Consider the following 24225-nt stretch of genomic DNA (forward strand, 5'->3'; position numbering starts at 1 on the left):
GAGCTGAAAAGGGAATGCAGATGGGACAGGCAAACACGGAAAGGAAGCTCCCAGTTTTTAAGGAAACAAAAACAAACTGTGGTTTGGAAACCAAAACTCCTGACAAACTGAACCTGTTTAAAAGATATAAAAGGACACAGATCAGTCCAAGCTGGGCTGTAGCAGTTGGCGAGTCCACTGGGACGGTACAGGCAAGCTGGCGAAGACTGAAGAAGGCATTGTCCGGATCCAGGAGCCAAGAATAAGTCGCTGCAGCTGTTTCAGTTACTGGAAGTTAACATCGGTGGGCCGACCCCATCTAGACCAAGTGGAGCAGGTTCTGCAGACGTGTGTGCCACTCGTGGTAAAGATAGTTCCTGTGGAACTCAAGTTGGTGGTGCACTGTTGTCGGCTGGGGATCAGGCTAAATCCTGGAAGAAGAGCAGCTGAAATTCTTCATGAGAAAGACAGTTTGAGGGACTTTGTGATTTGTGTGTGAGGTCTGAGAGCCAATTTGTAAGATCCATCTCCGCTGTATCTGCAATTTATAGTTTATATTTGACAATTTGCCTCTTAATTCAAGTTTAACATTCAGAATTAACATGAGTTAGAGTATAAAAAATATAATATTTAGTGTTTGCATAGTATAGTAAAAAAAATTCCTGTTTTAAACCATGGAAACTTGGAGCGTTATTCTTTTGGTAAATAACTGGGATTTTGAATTTTGTCTACTTTAATAAAAAAATATGCTGGTCTCTAGGGAGATCATAATATTAAAAACAAAATGCTAGAAATAGTCACAAACAAAAACAGAAAATGCTGGAAAAGCTCAGCATCTGTGGAGAGAAAAACAGAGTTAACGTTTCGAGTCTGTATGACTCTTCACATCTCGCCACAGATGCTGTCAGACCTGCTGTGACTTTCCAGCACTTTGTTTTTGTTGCAGATTTCCAGCATCCACAGTATTTTGCTTTTATGCTAGAAATAGTTAGCAGGTCATGTAGTATCTGAGGAGAGAGAAACAGAGGCCGGAATTTTCCATGCCTGTTGGTGACAGGCGTGAGCGGACAATGTGGCGGGAAGGCCAACAATTGGTTACAGGCTGTGGTGAAACCTGTTTGCAATCATCCATTCCACCCGTCAGTGGTGGGCTGCTGTCCCGCCACCAGATGTTGGAACTTCATTTTAATTAATCTACATGCCATTATAAGCTCTGCAGATTGGAATCGCCTCCCATGTCAAATATACCGCCCACGTCGGGGTGGAAGAACATGCCGGTGCAGAACATTTTTTTAAAAATTATTCCTTTATGGGGTGTGGGCATCGCTGGCGAGAGCAGCATTTATTGCCCATTCCTAATTGCCCTTGAGAAGGTGGTGGTACTTGCCAGCTCAAGCCTGGTTATTGTCCAGGTCTTGCTGCATTTGGACATGGACTGCTTCAGTATCTGAGGAGACACGAGTGGTGCTGCACATTGTGTAATCTTCAACGAACATCCCCACTTCTGACCTTATGATGGATGGAAGGTCATTGATGAAGCAGCTGAAGATGGATGGGCCTAGGACACTACCCTGAGGAACTCCTGCAGTGATGTCCTGGAGCTGAGATGACTGACATCCAACAACCACAACCATCTTCCTTTGTGCTAGGTATGACTCCAACCAGTGGGAGTTTTCCCCCTGATTTCCATTGACTCCAGCTTTGCTAGGGCTCCTTGATGCCCCACTCGGTCAAATGCTGCCTTGATGTCAAGGGCAGTCACTCTCATCTCACCTTAGGAGTTCAGCTCTTTTGTTCATGTTTGAACGAAGCCTGTAATGAGGTCAAAAACTGAGTAACCCTGGCAGAATCCAAACTGGGAATCAGTGAGCAGGTTATTGCTAAGCAATTGCTGCTTGATAGCACTGCTGATGACCCCTTCAATCGCTTTACTGATGATCGAGAGTAGACTGATGGATCGGTAATTGCCCGGGTTGGATTTGTCCTGCTTTTAGTGTACAGGACATAATCTGGGCAATTTTCCACATAGCCAGTTAGATTTCAGTGTTATGGCTGTACTGGAACAGCTTGGCTAGGGGCACAGCAAGTTCTTGAGCACAAGTCTTCAGTGCTATTGCTGGAATATTGTCAGGGCCCATAGCCTTTGCAGTATCCAGTGCCTTCAGCTGTTTCTCTATCATGTGGACTGAACCGAACTGGCTGAAAACTTGCATCTGTGATACTGGGGACCTCTGGAGAAGTCGTGACTTACTGTCAGGGCCTTGCTCACATTGCAGACATCCGAGGAGCAACAGATGCTGGAGCCCTACATCAACCGGACCTTGGAGGAACATGTGCATTGCGTTTTGGGTGGATGTATGTGGACATAGCTGTGCCGTGAAGCAGTTCACGGAAGGTGGAAGGTCACTGTTGAGGGTCTGCTTCGGGACACCAGTGTCTTGGCAATGGTCTGCTACAGATGATTGTCGAGGGGCTGAGAGTGGGAGAGGAAAGTCTACATTTGACTGGGAGAGGAAGTTGTACTGAAATGGGGGGGGGGCATGTGTGGTGACGTTGGGAGGGGGGGAATTATGATGTAGGAGGGGGGTGAGGTTGTGTGGGAAGGCAGTGAGTCTGGAGGTAAGGAGGGTGTAACAGGGGAGAATGTGGCAACAGGGGAGGAAGATGTAAGAGAAGGACTTTGGGTGGGGGAAGAAGTCCAGCGGAGGGGGGATGGGGGGAATGAATCCGGCAGAGGTCGTGGGTGGAAGTCCAGGTGAATGAGCGAGGGAGGGTTCTGTGGAGTCGATGACTGCCTCCTGGGAGTGAAATGAGCGTGGCTGTTGGTAGTAGGGTATGGTGAGAATGAGAGGGGGCAGAGTGAGCCAGTAGGGTGGGAGGGTGAGGGTGCGATGGTAACGGTAGAAGGGATGGTGAGGGTGGTTAGTGGGGACTCTGAGGCAGACGCGGACCCTGGAGTTGGCAAGGAGAAGGTCGGTGAGGTCAATGTGGATGGGAGTGGGATTCTCGGGAAGGTAAGGAACATGCAAGTTCACCTGGGCATCCCGGAAAGAAAAGGGTGCTAGCTGGCAGGTGACGGTGGGGAGGTGGAAAGTGATGCCGGGGGAGTCAACAGTGACGGGGGACAGAACGTGTGACTGGGGAGGGAAAAGGATGGGGAGTTAAAGACATACTTTACAAGAACCAAGCTTCTAAAATCGAAAGCCTTGTGTTGGGCGGACACAGGTACTGCATGGGAGTGTGATCAGTGGGTGGGTGAAGATGCAGCTCAGGTCAGATGGCAAAGAGAACCCCAGCAGGCAGCATTGAAAATGCTCAGGACATTGAGATGAGCGTGATATGGGGAGGATCCGTGTGTGTGGGACAGTGCTTGCACGAGGCTCCGAAAGGCCCTGCCACACACACTTCTCCCTCCAGAATCACTCGTGGGCCAGCTGCGTGCAGCTGAATTGGGGTCGTGGGGATGCAGAGGGAGGACTCGCGAAGCCTGTAAATGAAGCTGAAAGACACCATTACACATTATTCAGTGAAAGTCAATATATTTTCAGATTATAAAGTGACAAAATATACTGACAAGTGACAAGATATACTAGCATTAGAGGCAGTCCAGAGAAGGTTCACTAGGTTGATCCCGGGTGTGGAGGGATTTTCTTATGAGGAGAGGTTGGGTAGGTTGGGCCTGTACTCATTGGAGTTTAGAAGAATGAGAGGCGACTTTATTGAAACATATGAGATTCTTAGGGGGCTTAACAGGGTAGATGCTGAGAGGTTGTTTCCCCTTGTGGGAGAGTTTTGGACCAGAGGGCATAATCTCAGAGTAAGGGGGCACCCATTTAAAACACAGATGAGGAGGGATTTCTCCTCTGAGGGTAGTTAATTCTTTACCACAGAGGGCTGTAGCGGCTGGGTCATTAAGAATTTTCAAGGCGGCGATAGACAGATTTTTAATCAGTAAGGGAGTTAAGGGTTATGGGGATTGTGAGTTGAGGATTATCAGGTCAGCCATGATCTCATTGAATGATGGAGCAGACTCGATGGGCCCAATGGCCTACTTCTGCTCCTACGTCTTATGGTCTTAAAATATGTTCATCCGTGCAACCACTTGTGATCAGAATTTCTTGACTTTTCTCGGTCTACCACTTCTTCTAGGTGCTGCCCTGACATCAGCAGGGATGGAGACAGCCTGTGCAATGGTTGGCTCTGTTATCTCCGATGACTTCGGCGTGGGTCCTCTGGAGAGCTGAGGCTTTGAGGGCCCTGGTTTGCTTCGGCTGTCCTCCTGTGGACCAGCTGCTCCCTCTGCGGTGACAGGCAAAGGGGACTCGGAGGGATCGCACAGACTCTGAGGTTCCTGAGTGGATGACCCGGGGTGTCCAGTAGCCGCTCCTCCTTCCTTCTGCTGCCCAAGGGCCCAGCCTGACTCTTTGAGGGGAAGGGAGCACCTGGAGGGATGCCAAGGTGCCCAGTTTTCCCTTCACATTGCCACTGCTGGGACTCACCCATGGCTACTGCGATGGAGTGCAGGTCTGTACACATCTCCACATTCTGCTCCACCAGGGTCTCCATGGCGTCCACCATCCTTCCAATGGAGACCTCTATATGCGGGCACCACTTCATCAGAGAGCAGGTGGATGCGCTCCTCCGACTTGCTTGCCACTCTGAGGGTTTCCCAACAGCTCTGAGTGATGTTCCCCCACCTTCTGCTGATTCTCCACGATGAGCTGGAAGGCCAAATCCAGAGGCTCGTCATCTGACTCGGACCTCACAGATGCCTCCTCCCCAACAGTCCTCCCAGTGCCGGGGAGCTCGGCTGAACCTGCCTCCTCCTGCTGCAGGCACACGTCCGTGCGGTGATCACCAGATTGTAAACCTGAGCCTGCTCTAGATCTAGGTCCCACCGAGGTGTGTGTCTCTGCGCTGGTGGAGGGTGTGGGTAAGCGCTGTGACGGGTCTTCCAGGCAGCTTATTTCCAGCTCTTCAATGGAGGGGGTGTCCTCTTGGCTGGAGGTGAGGACATGGATGGAGCTGAGGGACTGGCTGACTGAGGGTGTTGGTTGCTTGGCAGAGCTCCCAGTGAACCAAAGTAGAGAATTAATGCATGGCAGTAGAGTCAAAAACAGGAGAGAGAGCACACTCACAATTGTGTTGATAAAAGGATGATGTGCAGGATCCTTGTGGGAGTTTGCTGCCGACCTCAGTTGCTGTAGGCACATGGTCCACATCCTCAGCAGTCAGCACGATGGCATGTTCCTCAAAGTGAGTGAGGGGCCTAATGTGGGCCACTCCACCCCCAGTCTGTGACCTCTCCCTGCTGTTGTGAGCCACCTTCTCCGATATGAAAACAGGTGGAGAGTGTGAGCGGGACACGTGGCACCGTGTGAAATGTTTGTGTGGTGAGCGGAGCCCTGGGCAGGATGAGGATGTGCGCTCCAGAGGATATGAGCCTGGTGGAGAGTTGTGGTGTTGTCCCTTGAGGTGTGAGATCCCTGTGGATGTGTGATGGGTTTGTGAGTGTACGCGTTGAGAGTGATGAGAAGAGTGAGTTACCCTGGCAGAATGGATGAGACCATTCATCCTCTTCCTGCACTGGGTGGCTGTCCTCTTTTTGCAGGGTGTTGGCACTGACCACCGATGCCACTGCCTCCCATGCAGCTCGCTTGCTGGTCTTCGCCCAGAGTGGGGTTAGATGACATCACAGCGAGCCTCCATGGCATCCGGAAGGCGCTTGAGGGACACGTCAAGAAACCAGGGTGGGGGGAAGTGGTGCTGCAGTCGTCTTGCCTTTCGGGGCCACATCTTCTGTGCAGTAGCCCTGGGCTGGAAACAGAGGTGTGTACACGGCTGCAGTTTAAATATGGAGCCCAGCATGAGGAAGTGGCGAGGTGGCGATGTGGTGGGCAAATCGGAGACCACCACCGGGATTGGGACGATATGGCATGAAAAGCTGCCATTGCAGCTGGCGGATAAAACGTCCTTTTTCCCACCCACTACAGCACTCAGTGCAAACCTGGGACGATTCTGCCCAGAGTTAATGTCTCTGGTCGATGGAGTTCTGATGATCAGCTGAAATGTTAACTCTGTTTCTCTCTCCACGGATGCTGCCAGACCTGCAGAGTTTTCCCAGCATTTTCTGTTTTTATTTCCGGTTTCCATAATCTGTGGTATTTTGCTTCTGTGCCACTATCTTTTTTCTGTCTTTCTGAGGCTATAGAAACATTATTTCTCATTATTGGGAGATAAAAAGAAAAAAGATTAATGCAGGAGCTCTTGTCAGGGTCTTTGAGAACATCCACTCCAGCTGCTCTCTCCTCACAACCTTAAAACAGTCCTAACCAAAATCCTAGACAGCATCCTTTGACAGTAACCACGATGACATATTATCACTCCTCATCTTCTTTAGAGTCTTTAAAAGAGTTAACCACAACATCCTTCTTTAATACCTCCCCCCATTGTCCAGCTCAGTGGTCCACCCTTCATGACCTAACCCAAGTATTGATATCAGTTGCAAAGTGTAGACGTTGTGAATCATTAGCTGCATTGAATTCATAGTGGTGTTGAGTTGCATCCATCCCCATGAGGAAAAGAAGCAAGAAGAAGCCCCCTCCTTAGGCTGTTCCCATAGATCTGAATGATTGATTGAGCTTCTCCTCGGCCTGTATTAATGCTGCTGCACCAGGCACCTGCCTCTCAGCTGTGGGAAGCTTATTACTTAGACCAAAATGAGAGGAGAGCCATGGAGCAAGGGTTGGAATCAGAGTGCAGGAACTCTCAAAAGTGCTTGAGATTTGTTTTGAAATGTGTGATCTTTAACAATGCTTTCATGCCCAGTTGATCACATGGTATTGGAGTATTTTTCTTAAGCAAAAGCTTAACCTTTTATTCAGCTGCTAAGTTCTCAGCAGCTAATGTACATCCCTGATGTATTGTCTCTGATTTTTTAAGTTGTATGAATGCCATGGTATAAGCCACAGAATACAGTGCATTGTATGTTTGTGTAGTTTTGCTTGCAACTTCAAAGCTCACTTACAACTTACATTTTTTCCACTCTTTTCCCCCCCCACCCCCGACCCCTCACACCCCCAACAACTGCCCACCACTCCACTTTGTGTCAAATGCAGGTCTCTCGAGCCCATGTATTTCACATATGGAATCGTATTTGGCTGTGGTTCTTCATTTGCCTATCAACCATCTCTAGTGATTCTCGGACATTACTTCAAACAGCGCTTGGGCCTGGTGAACGGGATCGTCACAGCTGGCAGCAGTGTCTTCACCATAGTCTTACCCTTGCTCTTGAAACAGTTGCTGCCAAAGATTGGACTCAGCCATACGTTGCGTATCCTCAGTGCCTTCATGTTTGTGCTGTTCCTGGTTGGATTTACTTATAAACCCCTCATCCCAGTGAGCAGCCACAGTAACTCTTCAAGACGAAAACTCAATGTAAAAAAAATTTTCAATGTGAAGATATGGAAATTCCTAGGATATCGCATCTGGGCTTTTGGAATCCCAGCTGCACTCTTTGGATACTTTGTGCCTTATGTGCATCTTGTAAGTATTTCCTATTTCCTTACAACACAAAATCAACTTGCATTTATGTGTCACCTTTAACATTTCACAGGAGTGTTCACAAACAAATTCAATCAAAATTTGACCCACAAGAAGATGTTAGGACAAAAGCTTGGTCAAAGATGCATGTTCTAAGATGCATCCTAAAGGAGAGGAGGGGTGAAAAGGTCCTACACCATGGGACTGAGGTAGCTAAAGGCATGGCTGCCAATTGTAGTGTGAAGAAAATCAAAAGGTTATGGAGGGATTTGAATGCAGGGATGAAAATTTAAATTTGAAGTACTGCGGGGCCAGGTTTGGGTTCCACCAGGGCCACTCAGCTTTTGACCTCATTACAGCCTAAGTTCAAACATCGATGAAAGAGCTGGACTCCTGGGGTGAGGTGAGAGTGACTACCCTTAACATCATGGCTGCATTTGACCGAGTGTGGCATCAAGGAGCCCTAGCAAAACTGGAGTCAAAGGGAATCAGGGGGAAAACTCTCCGCTGGTCGGAGCCATACCTAGCACAAAGGAAGATGGTTATGGTTATTGGAGGTCAGTCATCTCAGCTCCAGGACATCACTGCAGGAGTTCCTCAGGGTAGTGTCCTCAGCCCAACCGTCTTTAGCTGCTTCATAAATTACATTCCCTCCATCATAAGGTCAGAAGTGGGGATGTTCACTGATGATTGCACAATGTTCAGCACCATTCGTGACTCCTCAGATACTGAAGCAGTCCATGTTCAAATGCACCAAGACCTGGACAATAACCAGGCTTGGGCTGACAAGTGGCAAGTAACATTCACGCTACACAAGTGTCAGGCAATGACCATCTCCAACAAGAGAGAATCTAACATCGCCCCTTGATGTTCAATGGCATTACCATCACAGAATCCCCCACTATCAACATCCTGGGGGTTACCATTGACCAGAAACTGAACTGGACTAGCCATATAAATACTGTGGCTACATGAGCATGTCAGAGGCTAGGAATCATGTGACAAGTAACTCACCTTCTGACTCCCCAAAGCCTGCCCACCATCTACAAGGCACAAGTCAGGAGTGTGATGGAATATTCCCTACTTGCCTGGATGAGTGCAGCTCCCACAACACTCAAGAAGCTTGACACCATCCAGGACAAAGCAGCCTGCTTGACTGGCACCACATCCATAGACATTCACTCCCTCCACCACCGAAGCACAGTAACAGCAGTGTGTATCATCTACAAGATGCACTGCAGGAATTCACCAAGCCCCCTTAGACGGCACCTTCCAAACCCACGACCACTACCATCTGGAAGGACGAGTGCAGCAGATAGATGGGAATGCCACCAACTGGAAATTCCTCTCCAAGTCACTCACCATCCTGCCTTGGAAATATATTGCCACTCCTTCACTGTCGCTGGGTGAAAATCCTGGAACTCCCTCTGTAACAGCACTGTGGGTGTACCTACACCACATGGACTGCAGTGGTTCAAGAAGGCAGCTCACCACCACCTCCTCAAGGGCAGCTAGGGATGGGCAATAAATGCTGTCCCAGCCAGCGAAGCCCACATCCTTTGAATGAATAAAAAAAAAATGCTTGCATAGATAGCAAACAGAAAAGAAACACATTGCTTGGTGGGTTCCTCACCTCACCAGTAGAAAGAATAGAAAAGCAGAATGTTTATTTTGAAAAGATGAAAGACCAGTGTGCATATGGCTATCCAATCTAATGTGAGAGCAGGCTTGGGAGGAATCCCTCCAGGTTGCAGTCTTCATGCCGCCTGGCGAGATTCCAAAAGGCAGGAACTCTTCTGTGTCCAAACAAGATATTTTGATTAGAGGGGCCTGAGTTTAGTTAAGATATTTAAGTAGAACAAAAGAAGGTCCCCTTTAATAAAAACGTGGTCAAGTAAAATTTACCTTTCTTCCAACTACATCCGCACCCAGCCGTTTGAGTATTTGCTGAATTATATCATAGAAAAGTGTTGCAAATGCTAGCACCTGGTTCCTTTGCATATTATCTAGTGGACAGTGGCAATAATTGGAGATGTTAACAATATTGCTGGGGACAAGGGCATCTAAGGGAGAGATGAAAGTTGAGCAAATGAACAGCTGAAGAAGTGTCGTGACCATCAGAAGACCAAAGGCAAAGCAGTTGGGGGTTTAAAATTGAGCTAGGGGCTAGGGGAAGACTGAAATGGGTTGGTCAAACCTGTTCAGCTGTAACTGGTACCAGAATGATATTTCAAGCCCTAATACTTCCAGTGATGCCCATAAACTGCTTTCATGGCATATTGGCTTGTCATGTGGCGTCAGTTGTGTTGTTAATGGTGTTACTGGTGCAAATAGGAACTCGAGCTAATGGAACAGTGAAAAGATCGGTGCTTGCTGAATAGTTCTGTTGATGAGTGCTTGGGCAGCGTGGTGATTAATGCCAGAATAAGACCAGGACCTGAAGGGGTAAATGTTGGAAATTTTACATAAAAACAAACTACTGGAAGCCGCAGCAGATCTGTCAGCATCTAAACAGAATGAGGCACTAACAAAGGTTAACCTACCTTACGGGACAACAGGAGGCCATTCAGCCCATCATGTCTGTGCCAACTGAAAAGGAGTAATCCGGTTGAATCCCAGCTTCCAACTCTTGGTCAGTAGCCCTGTAGGTTACCGCATTTCAAGTGTATGTCAAAGTTTTTTTTTATCTTTGAGGGCTTCTGCCTCTCAGACAGAGAGTTCCAGATCCCCACCACACACTGGGTGCAAAAATTACTCCTTGGCTTTCTTCTAATCCTTCCACAAATTACATTAAAACTATGTGCCTGGCTATTGGCCACAATGGTCATGGAAATAGGTTCCTTCTCTCCACTGTGTTTAGACCCCTCAACATTATATGCACCTCCATTATTCCTCGGGAATATAGGAAAATGAGAAGACCATTCAGCCCATCAAGCCGGCTCTGCCATTCAATACGATCATGGCTGATCAAATACATCAATGCCTTTTACCCACACTATCCCCATAACTTTTTACGTTATTGTATCAGAAATCTATCGACCTCTACCTTGAACATACTCAATAACTGAGCTTCCATGGCCCTCTGAGGTAGCGAATTCCAAAGATTCACAACGCTCTGAGTAAAAGAAATTTCTCCACATCTCAGTCCTAAGTGGCTTCCCCCTCATTTTGAAATTGTGTCCCCTGGTTCTAGACTCCCCAGCCAGGGGGAACATCTTACCTGCATCTACCCTGTCTATTCCTTTAAGTATTTTAGTAGGTTTCAATGAGATCATCTCTCATTCTTCGAAACTCTAGAGAATACAGGCCCAGTTTCCCCAATCTCTCTTCATAAGACAGTCCCTCTATCCCCGGACAAGTCTGAACCTTCATTGCACTCCCTCTTTGGTAATAATATCCTTTTCTGAGGTAAGGAGACCAAAACTGCACATAGCACTCCAGGTGCGGTCTAACCAAGCTTCTATACAATTGAAGCAAGACTTCACTACTCCTGTACTCAAACCCTCTTTTGATAAAGACTAACATTCCATTAACCTTCCGAATTGCCTGCTGCACCTGCATGTTAGCTTTCAGTGACTTATGGACAAGGACACCCAGGTCCCTTTGTATATCTACACTTTCTAATCTCTTAAGAATCTAATTTTACCTAGTGATTAATAACCCACTGTTAAAATGGCAGGGACATGTGGCTCTGAAATATGTGATTTCTGAGCTTGGAATTAATGCATCCTTAACTACAAAAGTTGGGCACTTTTCAGTTTTCAATTGGGAGAAACATAACCCTAGTAACAGTACCAGAAAGTTATTGCAGTCTTTCTGTCAAATTTGTTACATTCCTGTAAGTTTCTCAATGAACACTGTGCGATAGTTTGACATTGCAATGTTGTTGCAAAAAAGTTGCAATGTGTCAATGTAACAAAATCTAACCTACTGTCTGCCTGAATCCTTTTTATGAAGAAAGGTTTGACAGGATAAAATGGTGCAACATGTGACAGAATATTTCCAGAAGTCTTGGTTTTGTGACTTGAGAAGCTGAAGGGATCAGAAGTGCCTGCTTCAAGCTTCCAATCTAATTGTGAAATAGAACGAAGGACGAGCATGCATAAGCAGGGGATAAAGTAGACTAGATTCTGAAGTGAGTTTTAAAAGCTAGACCCTGGTTACAGGGAGGTTAATGTGGGTGCTGGTTTGGTAGTATGTGTGGAAGTCCTGTTTTGCTACAGAAAATAATTCAGGCTCCTTGAGCACAGCTGATTAACCATTCTGGTCCTATCCACTTCTACAGATGTCACTGACCACACACACACACACTTCCAAGAGAAACTGCAAGATAGTGTTCAAGAACTTTGTGTCTTTAACCTAAGGGGCGTTGAAATACATTATCAGCGTTTCTAATTACAACCCTCCCTTAAATCTGCCCATTTAGCACAGGACTGAGCATTGAAACAGACCTTGCCTCACCGTACCAACTGCCTCAACCAGCTGAGTCATCGTGTCTATATCTATGTTAGTGTTACATTTCACTCTTGCTCAAGTTTGGCCCAGCCTTAATGTGCTCATGTGATGTTGATAAGTTGTCGGCTGCCTGGAAATGATTACATCTGCTGTACTTGGATGATAAATACATTAGCGTCTGTCTCTTCTGTACTTTTTGTCCAATGTTTTCCACTTTTAATAGTCATAAATTAATAGTCAGGGCATCTGCATAAGTACATTTATGTAAGGTCAAGTAACATCTGAGTAGGCAACTCAAATTCCTATTGTCCCACTAAATAAAAGCAATGAAACTGACAACTTGTGCCAGAGCCAAGCAAATTGCCCCATGGGTTGCCAACCCTCCAGGATTGCCCTGGATTTCTTGAAATCTCCAGGACGCTGCTCTGAGCAATTCGGTAGAAAATTCATAGGGCCACTTAGAAATGAAAAAAAAACATCAAAAAAAAATTATGTACACTCTTCTTATTATGAAAATATTGGTAGTGAGTCAAACAGCTTTTTAACTGATAGTCAAGAAACCAGCCAGATAATAAGTCAATTTGCTAATTGGTGTAGGAAGACAGTGTGGCGGGATGAATTTCTCGAACACCCAATAGCAGAGCGTGGGCCGGTTGGGAGCAGGAGGTAATGTGAGGAAACCTTCAGGAATACATGTAACCAGAGTTGGCAACCCTACAGTAGCCTGTAGTTGATAATGCCATCTAGTCCAACAATACTTTGAAAAATACCTTTACTTATAGCTTAGAGCATAAATTAAAGTTGGGAAGGAAGGTTTCAAGTTCAAAAGTGCCAACAGCAGCCACCCCTTGGCAATAGGGTGTCAGAATTGGTACTTTGTGCAAAGCATTTATGGTTCTTTTAATGTTCGCATATCAGACGAGCAACCATCTCGATTTTTATCCCTCCTTAGTTTTAGTCTCAGCTCTCCTATATATTTAAATGTGTGAGCCACCATGGGATGTTAAAGGCATGTGCCTGATAACATTCCACTCTCCCCCACTCCGCTTCCATTCTACTGTCACCACCCCCTTCCCCTCCAAAAAAACAATAGCCCCTGACCCCTCCATCCTTGTAAATTACAGCCCCATCTCCTAATGCCCTTGAACGTGTTACCTCCCAAATCCACGCCTGTCTTTCCTGGGGCTCCCTGCAATCAGGTTTCTGCCATGGCACCTGAAACATAGAATTGGCAGAAGGGAGCTAGTGGGGCTAACCCTGAGGCCTGACCCAAGGAGCTTTGAGAATCTGTCCATCTGTGCATCAGTAGGAAACCATCCAGTTGCCTGAATCAACCCTGATACAAAGGAAGGCGTTTGTGGCCTTTAAAAGCCAGCCTTCGCAATCCCAGGACCTCACTGCAGGGGGATCCTCAGGGAAGTATCTTTAGACCAACCACCTTCAGCTGATTCATCAATGACCTTCTCTCCATCACAAAGTCAGGAGTGGGTTTGTTCGCTGATGTTTCCACAGTGCTGGGTCCATCTACAACACCACCTATAATGAAGCAACCCATTCCAGCCTATAACATGGCTTAGACTGACACGTGGCAGGTAACAGTCAGGTCAGGCAATGACTATCTCAAACAAGAGAGACTCCAACTTTCTCCACTTGACCTTCAGTGGCACAACCCAATAGCCAATTTCCCCTTTATCAATGTTGTATAGCCTGCTATTGACCAGAAGCTTAACTGAGCCAGTCTTAACGACACTCTCATTACAAAAACAGTGACGAGGCTGGGTACTCTTTAACAAGTGGCTCACCTCCTGCCTGCTTAAAGCCTATCCAACATCTATCTGACTCAAGTCAGAAGTATAGAAATACCAGTCACCTGGATCATCATCTAGGACAGAGCAGTCTACAGGATGCAGTGCAGCAGCACACCCAAGCTTAATGACTCTTCGCTCCCCTCTAACCTCCACCCCTGGGAAGAGAATGAGCAGCAGCATCATGAGAATACCAACTCAAATCCACCTCCAAACTGCAGGCTATCCTGACTTCATGTACTGCCATTCATTCATCATTGCTCAAATATCTTGAAATTTCCTACCGGGTATCATTTGTGGGCTCACCGTCACCAGTATCTTCAATTAGGGAGGGACAATAAATACACCTCATTAATGCTGCCTCAATCCAGAGTCATCATTGAAACAAAGTATGGTTCAAGCACCACTCCAGGATGTGAACACTTAAGAACCAATTTTAACCTTGCTTTCTGGGCTCTGCACCAGATCTCCGAATGAGCAATTCCCTTCATGCCTTTGACCAACTTTCTCCCTATAACCTGGCACATTCTTCCTTTATGGATGACAATCTAATTCCCTTTTGAATGCTTCGATTGAACTTGTCTCCACCACACTCTCAGGCAATGCATTCCACTCGCTGCATGAAAAAGTTTTTTTCCTCATATCGCTTTTGCTTCTTTTGCCAATTATTTTTAATCTGTGTCCTCACATTCTCAATCTTTTCATAGTGGCAACAGTTTGTCCCCATCTACCCCATCCACTCTTTCCCCCTCATCATTTTGAATACCTCTATCAAATCTCCTCTCAGCCGCCTGTTCTCTAACGAAAACAGTCACAACTTCTCCAATCTATCCTGATAACTGAAGTTCTTCACCACTGCAAACATTCTTGTGAATCTTTTCCACATTCTCTCCAATGCCTTCACATCCTTCCTAAATTGCAACATCCAGAACTGGGCGCAATGTTCCAGCTGTGGCTGAAGGAGTGCCTTTACACAAGTTCAACAGAACCTCCTTTCTCTTGTACTCTATGCCCCTATTAATAAATCCCAGGATTCTGTATGCTTTATTAACTGCGTTCTCAACCTGTCCTGCCACCTTCAATGACTTATGCACATATACACCAGGTCCCTCTGCTCCTGCAACCCCTTTAGAGTTGTACCCTTATATTGTCTCTCCATGTTCTTCTCACCAAAATGAATCACTTCACATTTCCCTGCATTGAACATCATCTGCCGCCTGTCGGCCCATTCCACCAACTTGTCTATGTCCTTTTGAAGTTCTGAACTACCCTGCTCACAGTTCACAATGCTTCTAAGTTTCATATCATCCACAAATATTGAAATTGTTCTCTGTATGCCACGGTCAGGAAAAGCTAGGGTGCCAACACTGACCCCTTGGGGAACTACATGACAAACATTCCTTCAGCCCGAAAAACATCCATTAATCACTACTCTCCTGTCACTCAGTCAATTCCGTATCCATGTTGCTACTGTTCCTTTTAGCAGGACAAATCCAACCCGGCCAATTACCACCCCTTTAGTCTACTCTCCATCATCAGTAAAGTAATGAAAGGGGACATCAACAATGCTATCAAGCGGCACTTGCTTAGCAATAACCTGCTCACTAATGCCCAGTTTGGGTTCCTCAGCCCCTGAACTCATTACAGCCTTGGTTCAAACATGGACATAAGAGCTGAACTCCAAAGGTGAGGTGAGAATGACTGCCCTTGACATCAAGGCAGCATTTGACCGAGTGTGGCATCAAGGAGCCCTGGCAAAACTGGAGTCAATGGGAATCAGGGGGAAAACTCTCCACTGGTTAGAGTCATACCTAGCACAAAGGAAGATGGTTGTGGTTGTTGGAGGTCAGTCATCTCAGCTCCAGGACATCACTGCAGGAGTTCCTCAGGGTAGTGCCCTAGGCCCAACCATGTTCAGCTGCTTCATCAATGACCTTCCTTCCATCATAAGATCAGAAGTGGGGATGTTCACTGATGATTGCACAATGTTCGCCATTTGCGACTCCTCAGATACTGAAGCAGTCTATGTCCAAATGCAGCAAGACCTGGACAATATCTAGACTTGAGCTGACAAGTGGCAAGTAATGTTCATGCCACACAAGTGTCAGGCAATGATCATCTCCAACAAGAGAGAATCTAACCATCACCCCTTGATGTTCGATGGCATTACCATCACTGAACCCCCCACTATCAACATCTTGGGGGGTTACCATTGACCAGAAACTGAACTGGACTAGCCATATAAACACTGTGGCTACAAGAGCAGGTCAGAGGCAAGGAATCGTGTGACAAGTAACTCGCCTCCTGATTCCCCAAATCCTGTCCACCATCTACAAGGCAAAAGTCAAGAGTGTGATGGAATACTCTCCACTTGCTTGGATGAGTGCAGCTCCTACGACACTGAAGAAGCATGACACCATGCAGGACAAAGCAGCTCGCTTGATTGGCACCACATCCACAAACATTCATTCCCTCCACCACTGATGCACAGTAGCAGCAGTGTGTACCATCTACAAGATGCACTGCAGGAATTCACCAAGGCTCCTCCGACAGCACCTTCCAAACCCAAGACCACTACCATTTAGAAGGCCAAGGGCAGCAGATAGATGGGAACACCACCACCTGGAAGTTCCACTCCAACTCGCTCACCATCCTGACTTGGAAATATATCGCTGTTCCTTCACTGTCGCTGGGTGATAATCCTGGAACTCCCTTCTTAACAGCGCTGTGGGTGTTCCTACACCACATGGACTGCAGCAGTTCAAGAAGGCAGATCACCATCACCTTCTCAAGGGCAACTAGGAATGGGCAATAAATGCTGGACCAGCCAGTGAAGCCCACACCCCGTAAATGAATTAAAAAAAATTCCATGAGCTATAACACATCATGCATGTATACCACATCAAAAGCATTGCCCTCATCAACCCTCTCTGTAATCTCATCAACAGACTCCAGTAAGTTAGTTAAACACGATTCTCCCTGAAGAAATCCATGCTGGCTTTCCTTAATTAACCCGCATCTGTCCATGTGGCCATTAACTTTGTTCCAAATTATTGCTTTCAGAAGTTTCCCCACCACCGAAGTTAAACTGACCGGCCTGTAGTTGCTGGGCTTATCTTTGCATCCTTTTTGAACAAGAGTGTAACGTTTGCAATTTTCCAGTCCTCTGGCACCACCCCGAGTCTAAGGAAGACTGAAAAATTATGGCCAGTGCCTCCACAATTTTCACACTCATTTCCCTTAATATCTTTGGGTGCATCATCCAGCCTTGGTACCTCACCAACGTTAAGTGCAGAGAGCCAACAAATACTTCCTCCTTATTAATTTTAAACCCTTCTGGTGTCTCAATTACCCCCTCTTTCATCATGGCTTGGGTAGCATCATCTTCCTTGGTAAAGACAGGTGCAAAGTATTTATTTTATACTCAGCTATGCCCTCTGCCTCCATGTGTAAATCCCCTTTTCGGTCCCTCATCATCCCTACTCATCCTTTTACCACCGTTTTACTATTTATGTGCCTATGGAAGACTTTGGGATTCCCTTTTATGTTGGCTGCCGGTCTCTTTTCATATTCCCCCTTTGCTTCTCTTACTTTAAAATAAAATATCTAGTGGCATTCTTAACCCGCACTGACCACACTGCCTTTCCATGAATTGCATTCCTAACCTCCTCTGACTGAGCGAGAGGTGCACCTGCTGTTCTTTTAATGTGCGGGCTGAACTTTGATGATGTCATTGAGACCCGGCAGCTATTTTAAGCACCAGCCCTGCCCCTGCACTTGCCAACCTGCTGGTAAGAGGAACCGGGGCCAGAAAAAGCTCAGAAAATTAAGTGGATTTATTTCCTTTCACTTTTCTTGTGGGTCAGGAGGGGCAGAAGTGCTCTGCCAGGCCCCACAAGGAAACATTCTGGGCATTTGCTTCCCCAACCATAAGGCCTCCACCTCACCCCAGCCACTTATGTGAGTGACAGGAAAGGTTCCTGCTAGAAGAAACCTGCCACCCATGATTTTGTTCCTGTCTACTGGTGAGCTGCTGTCTGCCACAGTGTTTGACCTGGTGATTGAAGGAGCCTATGCAAATTAGGAGGCCTGGACTATTTTCTGTCCTCCTCAGCCCCTGCCCACACAATTCCCGCTGGGATTCAAAATCGTCCGCACGTTCTCATCCGCCACTTCAGTACAGTGCTGAGGTTCCATTTTTCAGATAAGATATTAAGGGGAGTTGAGGTTGATGTAAAAGGCCCTGATAGTCCAGGCTAATGTTCATCACTCAAACAACATCATTAAAAACAAATTAACTGGCCACTTGCCCGATTGTTGATTGTGAGACCTCGCTGCGGGCAAATTAGCTGTCACATTCACCTACAACCCAGGGAATGCATTTCAAAAGTAATTCATTGGCTGCCTGGTCATGAAAAGTGCTATAAAAATGCTGCTTCTTTCTTATTAGTCCTCCAATTGTTCTTTGATGTTACAACTGTATGGCTTTATGCACACTTAATGTGTTTGCATCAAATGCCTCTGCTGTTTAAACAGAAGTATGAACAGGTTAAAAATAAAATAAACAGGTTAGCTTCAGCACTTTTTTAAAAAGCAGGCAGCATATAAAAAAAAAGCAACAGAGAATTCAATTATTCACTTATACTGAGAGTAAGCTCTATGTCCTAAATAGCATATTCTAATTTTGTTTCTTTCTTTCTTAACAGATGAAGTATGTAGAAGAAACTTTTCAATCGGCAAATGAAGAGGTTCTTCTGATGTGCATTGGGATCTCATCAGGGGTTGGGCGATTGATTTTTGGCAGGGTTGCTGACTATTTACCTGGTTCATATAAGGTTTTCCTTCAGGTAAGGCGGGATTGGTGTTACAAGCGGTAGGTGGCTGCTGGGAGGGAGGGATCAGGTCTATACTGGTCTGTCACTGAGTGACCTGGTGGGCTGGGAAGATGGTGGTAGTGGCAGTGAGGAGTCAGCTTCACCGTGAGCAACCCTCTTTGCCAAAGCCTGCGCGTGCATTTGAAGTAGGCTGCTGCTGATTGGCATGTGAATTGTACGATGATGGACTGGAACATCCAGCACATCGCGAGGACGCAAGTTGTGTGAAACATCTCTCATTGCTGTCTCCTGACACCACTCTCAGTAATCATATTGGTGGCACAAGTTTTGATTAAATGCAACTGGTACGCTAACATACCTTAGTTTGTGCCACTAAAAGAGAAATCAAAATAAAATCTCCACTTGAAGGGCTGGGTCTTGTGCTCCAGGCAGTGAGGAAGCACTGAGTCTCGGGGTAGCAACTGCTGGAAGGTGTTAACTGGAGGCTGGGCATTAGAACTTATGCTCATCCATACAGGACTTGGTACTTGCCATGCTTGAAGTAACTGGCTCCTGCCTGAAGTTCGGCACCTCCAACTGATGCAACATAGTTACATAAATCACTGGGATATGGTGTGTGTCCATTCAGTGATTGTTAGGATGATGTGGTCAAGAGGATGATGGTAATGAACTCGCATATATTGTGGTGATCTCGTGCTGTTTGTGAGGTGCTTTAGGTACCTATTGTCATTTATTTGGTGGACAACTCATGACTCTCTTCCCTGGGTAAGTGGTAAGGGGTTATTGCTTTGTGTGTTTGATGACAGGTATCTTGGAACCAAGTCCACCCTTTTAGGCAGATTCAGTAATCTGATACTTGAACTAGGCAGGTCCAACCTAGTCCAGGGTACTGTTAGTGGCTGACTAGAGCTAGGAATCTTCCCACTTGGGTCCAGGTAACCTTGTGCTCTGAGGGCTCCAATTTGTGCTAAAATGTGAAGAGTTTGTGTGGAGAAGTCCTTTTTAGATTGCTCAAGCTATTTTCTCATAGCATACATCTGGAAGGGAGTTTGATTCAGGTATAGAAATGAAAGGCGAGTGAGGTTAACCCACTACATCATACCCAGATCTTCAAGTAGAGATTTTATTTTGATTTCTCTTTCAGTGGCAAGAACAAAGATATATGGTGTACCAGTTACATTTAATCAATATGATTACTGAGAGTGATGTCAGGAGACAGCAATAAGAACATAAGAAATTTGAGCAGGAGTAAGCGATATGGCTCTTGAGCCTGTTGTGCCATTCAGTAAAATTATTGCTGATCTTTGATTCCTCTTTCCTGCCCTGTCCCCATATCCCTTGATTCCCTTGTGGATTAGGAACAGAAGTTGGAGAGGTAGCCATGTCACCAGAGGCTCCACATTTCCCTACACTCTTGACTAAGGTTTCCATTACTTACAGATGTCGAGAGAGTGAGCAAAGCAGAATTTCCAACATGCATATTTACTTGTCCACAGCTCCACTCACTGATCTCCAACTGTTTGAACTTGGGGATAGCCACTCCAAAGGTGGCACATTAGGCCACTTGAGTACTTCCCTACATCTTAAAGAGCCAGCTCTGCACCAGCTAGTAGTGGAATGTTAATACTGCGCATTGGTGCAGTGCAGTGCATGAAACCATGCTACGTTGATACCCCAAATATGATATAATTGACTTATCTTATTACTTAGTATATAGTGGAGGTAGCATTAGCCTATATTCTGAGAGCTACTTGAATAAAATTACTAAACATTCAGACTTCACACAAATAGGAGCAGATGAAGAGGATTGAGTGTTTTTTTTTGTCATTTTAGGTGGCATCGTTCTTTGTTATTGGCCTAATGTCCATGATGATTCCACTATGCCAAAACTTTGGCAGTCTCATTGCAGTCTGCCTTTTCATGGGTTTATTTGACGGATGCTTCATCTCAATCATGGCCCCTGTTGCCTTTGAGCTTGTGGGCTCAGAGAATGTATCCCAGGCTATAGGATTCCTCCTTGGATTGATGTCCATTCCAATGACAGCCGGTCCACCAATTGCGGGTAAGGGGTGTTGTTATACAATTGCATATCTGGATGGCTCAAGACTGAAACTGTCCTTCGAATAATGAAATCTTTGACTACTTAAATAACTTTAAAATGTTAAAATTCTGATGGTTAAAGTCAAATAATCAATAATAATGGGAGAGGCATCATGCCATGTATAAGAGACCTAGGCCTGTGCTCTTGACCATTCAAATGGTGAAGAATAAATTGGAAGCTACCACTTTCGTTTGTGCAAGTAACAACAACATGTATTTATATTGCACCTTTAACCTAGCAAAACTTCTTCTCAAGCTGCTTTTGTTTACCAAACAAAATTTGACACCAAGCCACATAAGGAGATACTAGGACAGGTAACAAAAAAACTTGGTCAACAAGGTAGGTTTAAAGGAGTGTTGGAAAGGAGGAAAGTGAGGTAGAGAGGCAGATACATTTAGGGAGGGAATTTTGGAGTTTAGGGCAGAGCCTTCAGTGGTGGAGTTATGAAAATCGGGGATGCTCAAGAAGCTAGAATTAGAGGAGTGCAGATATCTCAGGGTTGTAATGCTTGAGGAGATTACAGAGAAAGGGAGGCCATGGAGGGATTTGCAGACAAAAATGAGAGTTGTAACACACATGAGTCACAGGTCTCGTTTTGTCTTTATGGTGCTAAATCAGTTTTGCAGTGTAGAATCTATTGCTGGGAAAAAAAGACCTGCAGTGCAAGCTTTTCAACCTGCACTCATCAGGACAGGCACAAGAATGCCAAACTTCAAAGGAGCAGCAATTTATGTTGCGTGAGAAATGGGTGCTGATTGATTGGCAAGTCGACTCTGGTCGAGGTATTGCCATGGCGAATGCACCAGGGAACAGTTGTCCCCCAGCCTTTTGTTTGATCAAAAAAAGGTGCAATGTCCGGACATGTTCCTTTTTCCTGCAGAGGACAGGTCCCTGCATGTGAATACATGCAGCTTCAATAGGGTTGCCAACACTCCAGGATTGGTAATGAGTCTCCAAGAATTGAAGATCAATCTCTGGGACACTGCTGTGTGCTAGAACTGTATCGAACAGTAATTAGACTACATTTTGGATACTGCACCTGGGAGGTGGTGGCACAGTGGTAGTATCACTGGGTGAGTATTCCAAAGACCCGGGGTAATGCTCTGGGGACCTGGTTTCAAATCCCACCACGGCAGGTGGTGAAATTTGAATTAAAAGTCTGATGACGACCATGAAACCATTGCCATTTCTACCATCCTTGCCTGCTCTGGCCTACATGTGACTCCAGAATGCCCCCTGAACAAGGGCAATTGGGGATGGGCAATAAATGCTGGCCCGGCCAGCAAAAAAAATTTATTTTGGAAAAAGATTTTTTTAAAAATTTTCTTTGATCATTTCTCTTTGTCAGAGATAAAAATATTGAAAAATGGGCCAAAAAAAAAAGCCTGTTTGGTTGACAGTCAAGCATCATCCAACTGAGTCTCTTTGCTTTCCAATTGACGTTGGAAGGCAGTGCTTCACAAGGATGGATGTGTTGGCCAACTAATGGCTGGGGCGGGGGGGGGAGCGGTATGTCGTCTGATGTAACGTGTAATGAACGTGAGGGTATGTCATCTCCAGGAATACATTTGATCACTGTTGACAACTTTAAGCTCCCAGCAAGTGTGAGTGAGCCATGTTGCAAAAAGCTGGGGGAACAACACTGAGATGTCCAATTCTCGTTGCCAAAGTGTGAGATGCAGAAAATATGTCCGCTGTCCTCCAACCTCCTGTGCGATATTAATGTTGTCTTCAGCCCGAGAGACTCTTGTTGATGAAGGTTCCAAGGGAATTTGTATCATTTTAAAGGAGGCTCAAGAAAACAGAAGCCTAGGGCCGTCTGTTCTCAAATGTTTAGAGGTGAAAGGACAGGTTAGTAAAGTAGTTAATAAAATTTTCAAAATCATGAGGGGTCTGGACAGAGTAGAGAGGGAGAAACTGTTCCTGCTCATAAACTGATCGAGAACCAAAGGGCACAGATTTAAAGTGTTTTGCAAAAGAAGCAAATGCGAGGTGAGAAAAAACTTTTTCACACAGTGAGTAGTTAGGGTTTGGAATGTACTGCCTGGAAGTGTGGGGAGGCAGGTTCAATTGAGGCATTCAGGAGGACATTGGATGATTATTTAAATAGAAACAATGTGCAGGGTTACGGGGAAAAGGCAGGAGATTGGCACTAAGTTAAAATGCTCAGAGAGCCAGTGCAGACACAATGGGCTGAATGGCCTCCTTCTACACTGTCACAATCCTGTGATTCTGAATGAGGCATATGGATCCTGAGGTCCATTCCAAAGAAAACAACCCTGGCCTATCCAATCCTTCCTCATAACTAAAATTCTCCATTCCTGGCCACATCCTTGTGAATCTCTTCTGTACCCTCTCTCTAGTGTGATCACATCCATTTTGTAATGCGGTGACCAGAACCATGTACAGTATTCTAAATGCAGCCTAATTACTGTTTTATACAGTTATAGCATAACCTCCCTGTTCTTATATTCTAGGCCTCAACCAATAAAGGAAAGTATTCACTATGCCTTCTTGACCATCTTACCTACCTGTCCTGCTACCTCTCTAGTCATACATTCCAATGTCCTACTGCTCCTGTACCTTTCAGAATCCTACCATTGTATTTTGTGTTTCCTTGCCTTGTTTGTCCTCCCCAAATGCATTAGTCCACACTTTGCTGGATTAAATTCCATTTGCCCCTTCTCTGCCCACCATCCCTTCCTGCATTCTACAGATCTCTTCCTCACTTGGACCGTTTTTTTTTGTATCAAACGGAAAGTTAATCATATCCCCTATATTCAAATCTAAATAAGACATTTACCGCAAACAGCAAGGGACCCAGTGTGAGTCTTGCACTAGGTCAGCCCTAGTTAGAGTATTGTGCCCGATTAGGAACATAGGAATGGGAGTCGGCCATTCAGTCTGTCGAGCCTGCTCTGTCATTCAATATGATCATGGCTGACCATTCACTTCAATGCCTTTTTCCCACACTATCTCCATATCCCTTTACGCCATGGGAATTTAGAAATCTGCCAATCTCTCCTTTTAAACATACTGAGTGACTGAGCTCCCACAGCCCTCTGGGGTAGAAAATTCCAAAGATTCACGACCCTCTGAGTAAAAAAAAAAAATTCTCCTCATCTCACTCCTAAGTGGCTTCCCCCTTATTTTGAATTGTGTCCCCTGGTTCTAGACTCCCCAACCAGGGGAAACAACTTTTGCATCTACCCTGTCTTTCCCTTTTAAGTATTTTAGTAGGTTTCAATGAGATCATCTCTCATTCTTCGAAACTCTGGAGAATACAGGCCCAGTTTCCCCTGTCTCTCTTCATAGGACAGTCCTGCCCTCCTGGGAAGAAGCCTAATGAACCTTCGTTGCACTCCATCCATGGCAATAATATCCTCCCTAAAGTAAGGGGACCAAAACTGCACACGGTACTCCAGGTGCGGTCTAGTCAAGCTTCTATATAATTCTATACTTTGCTACTCTTGTACTCAAACCCTCTTGCAATAAAGACTAACGTTCC

The 24225-nt window shown here is 45.7% G+C and overlaps 1 protein-coding gene across 1 annotated transcript in view; it reads left to right on the top strand.

Annotated features, from left to right (window-relative positions):
* Window positions 1–24225, top strand: part of slc16a10 (solute carrier family 16 member 10) — a 130955-nt gene that overhangs the window by 87394 nt on the left and 19336 nt on the right. The window contains exons 3-5 of the mRNA XM_078542608.1: window positions 7098–7524; window positions 18488–18628; window positions 20450–20678. Of these exons, the coding sequence (XP_078398734.1) occupies window positions 7098–7524; window positions 18488–18628; window positions 20450–20678 (797 nt within the window). The remainder of the gene's footprint in view (window positions 1–7097; window positions 7525–18487; window positions 18629–20449; window positions 20679–24225) is intronic.

Source organism: Cetorhinus maximus, chromosome 5 (genome assembly GCF_964194155.1).
Source record: "Cetorhinus maximus chromosome 5, sCetMax3.hap1.1, whole genome shotgun sequence".
Classification (NCBI taxonomy): domain Eukaryota; kingdom Metazoa; phylum Chordata; class Chondrichthyes; order Lamniformes; family Cetorhinidae; genus Cetorhinus; species Cetorhinus maximus.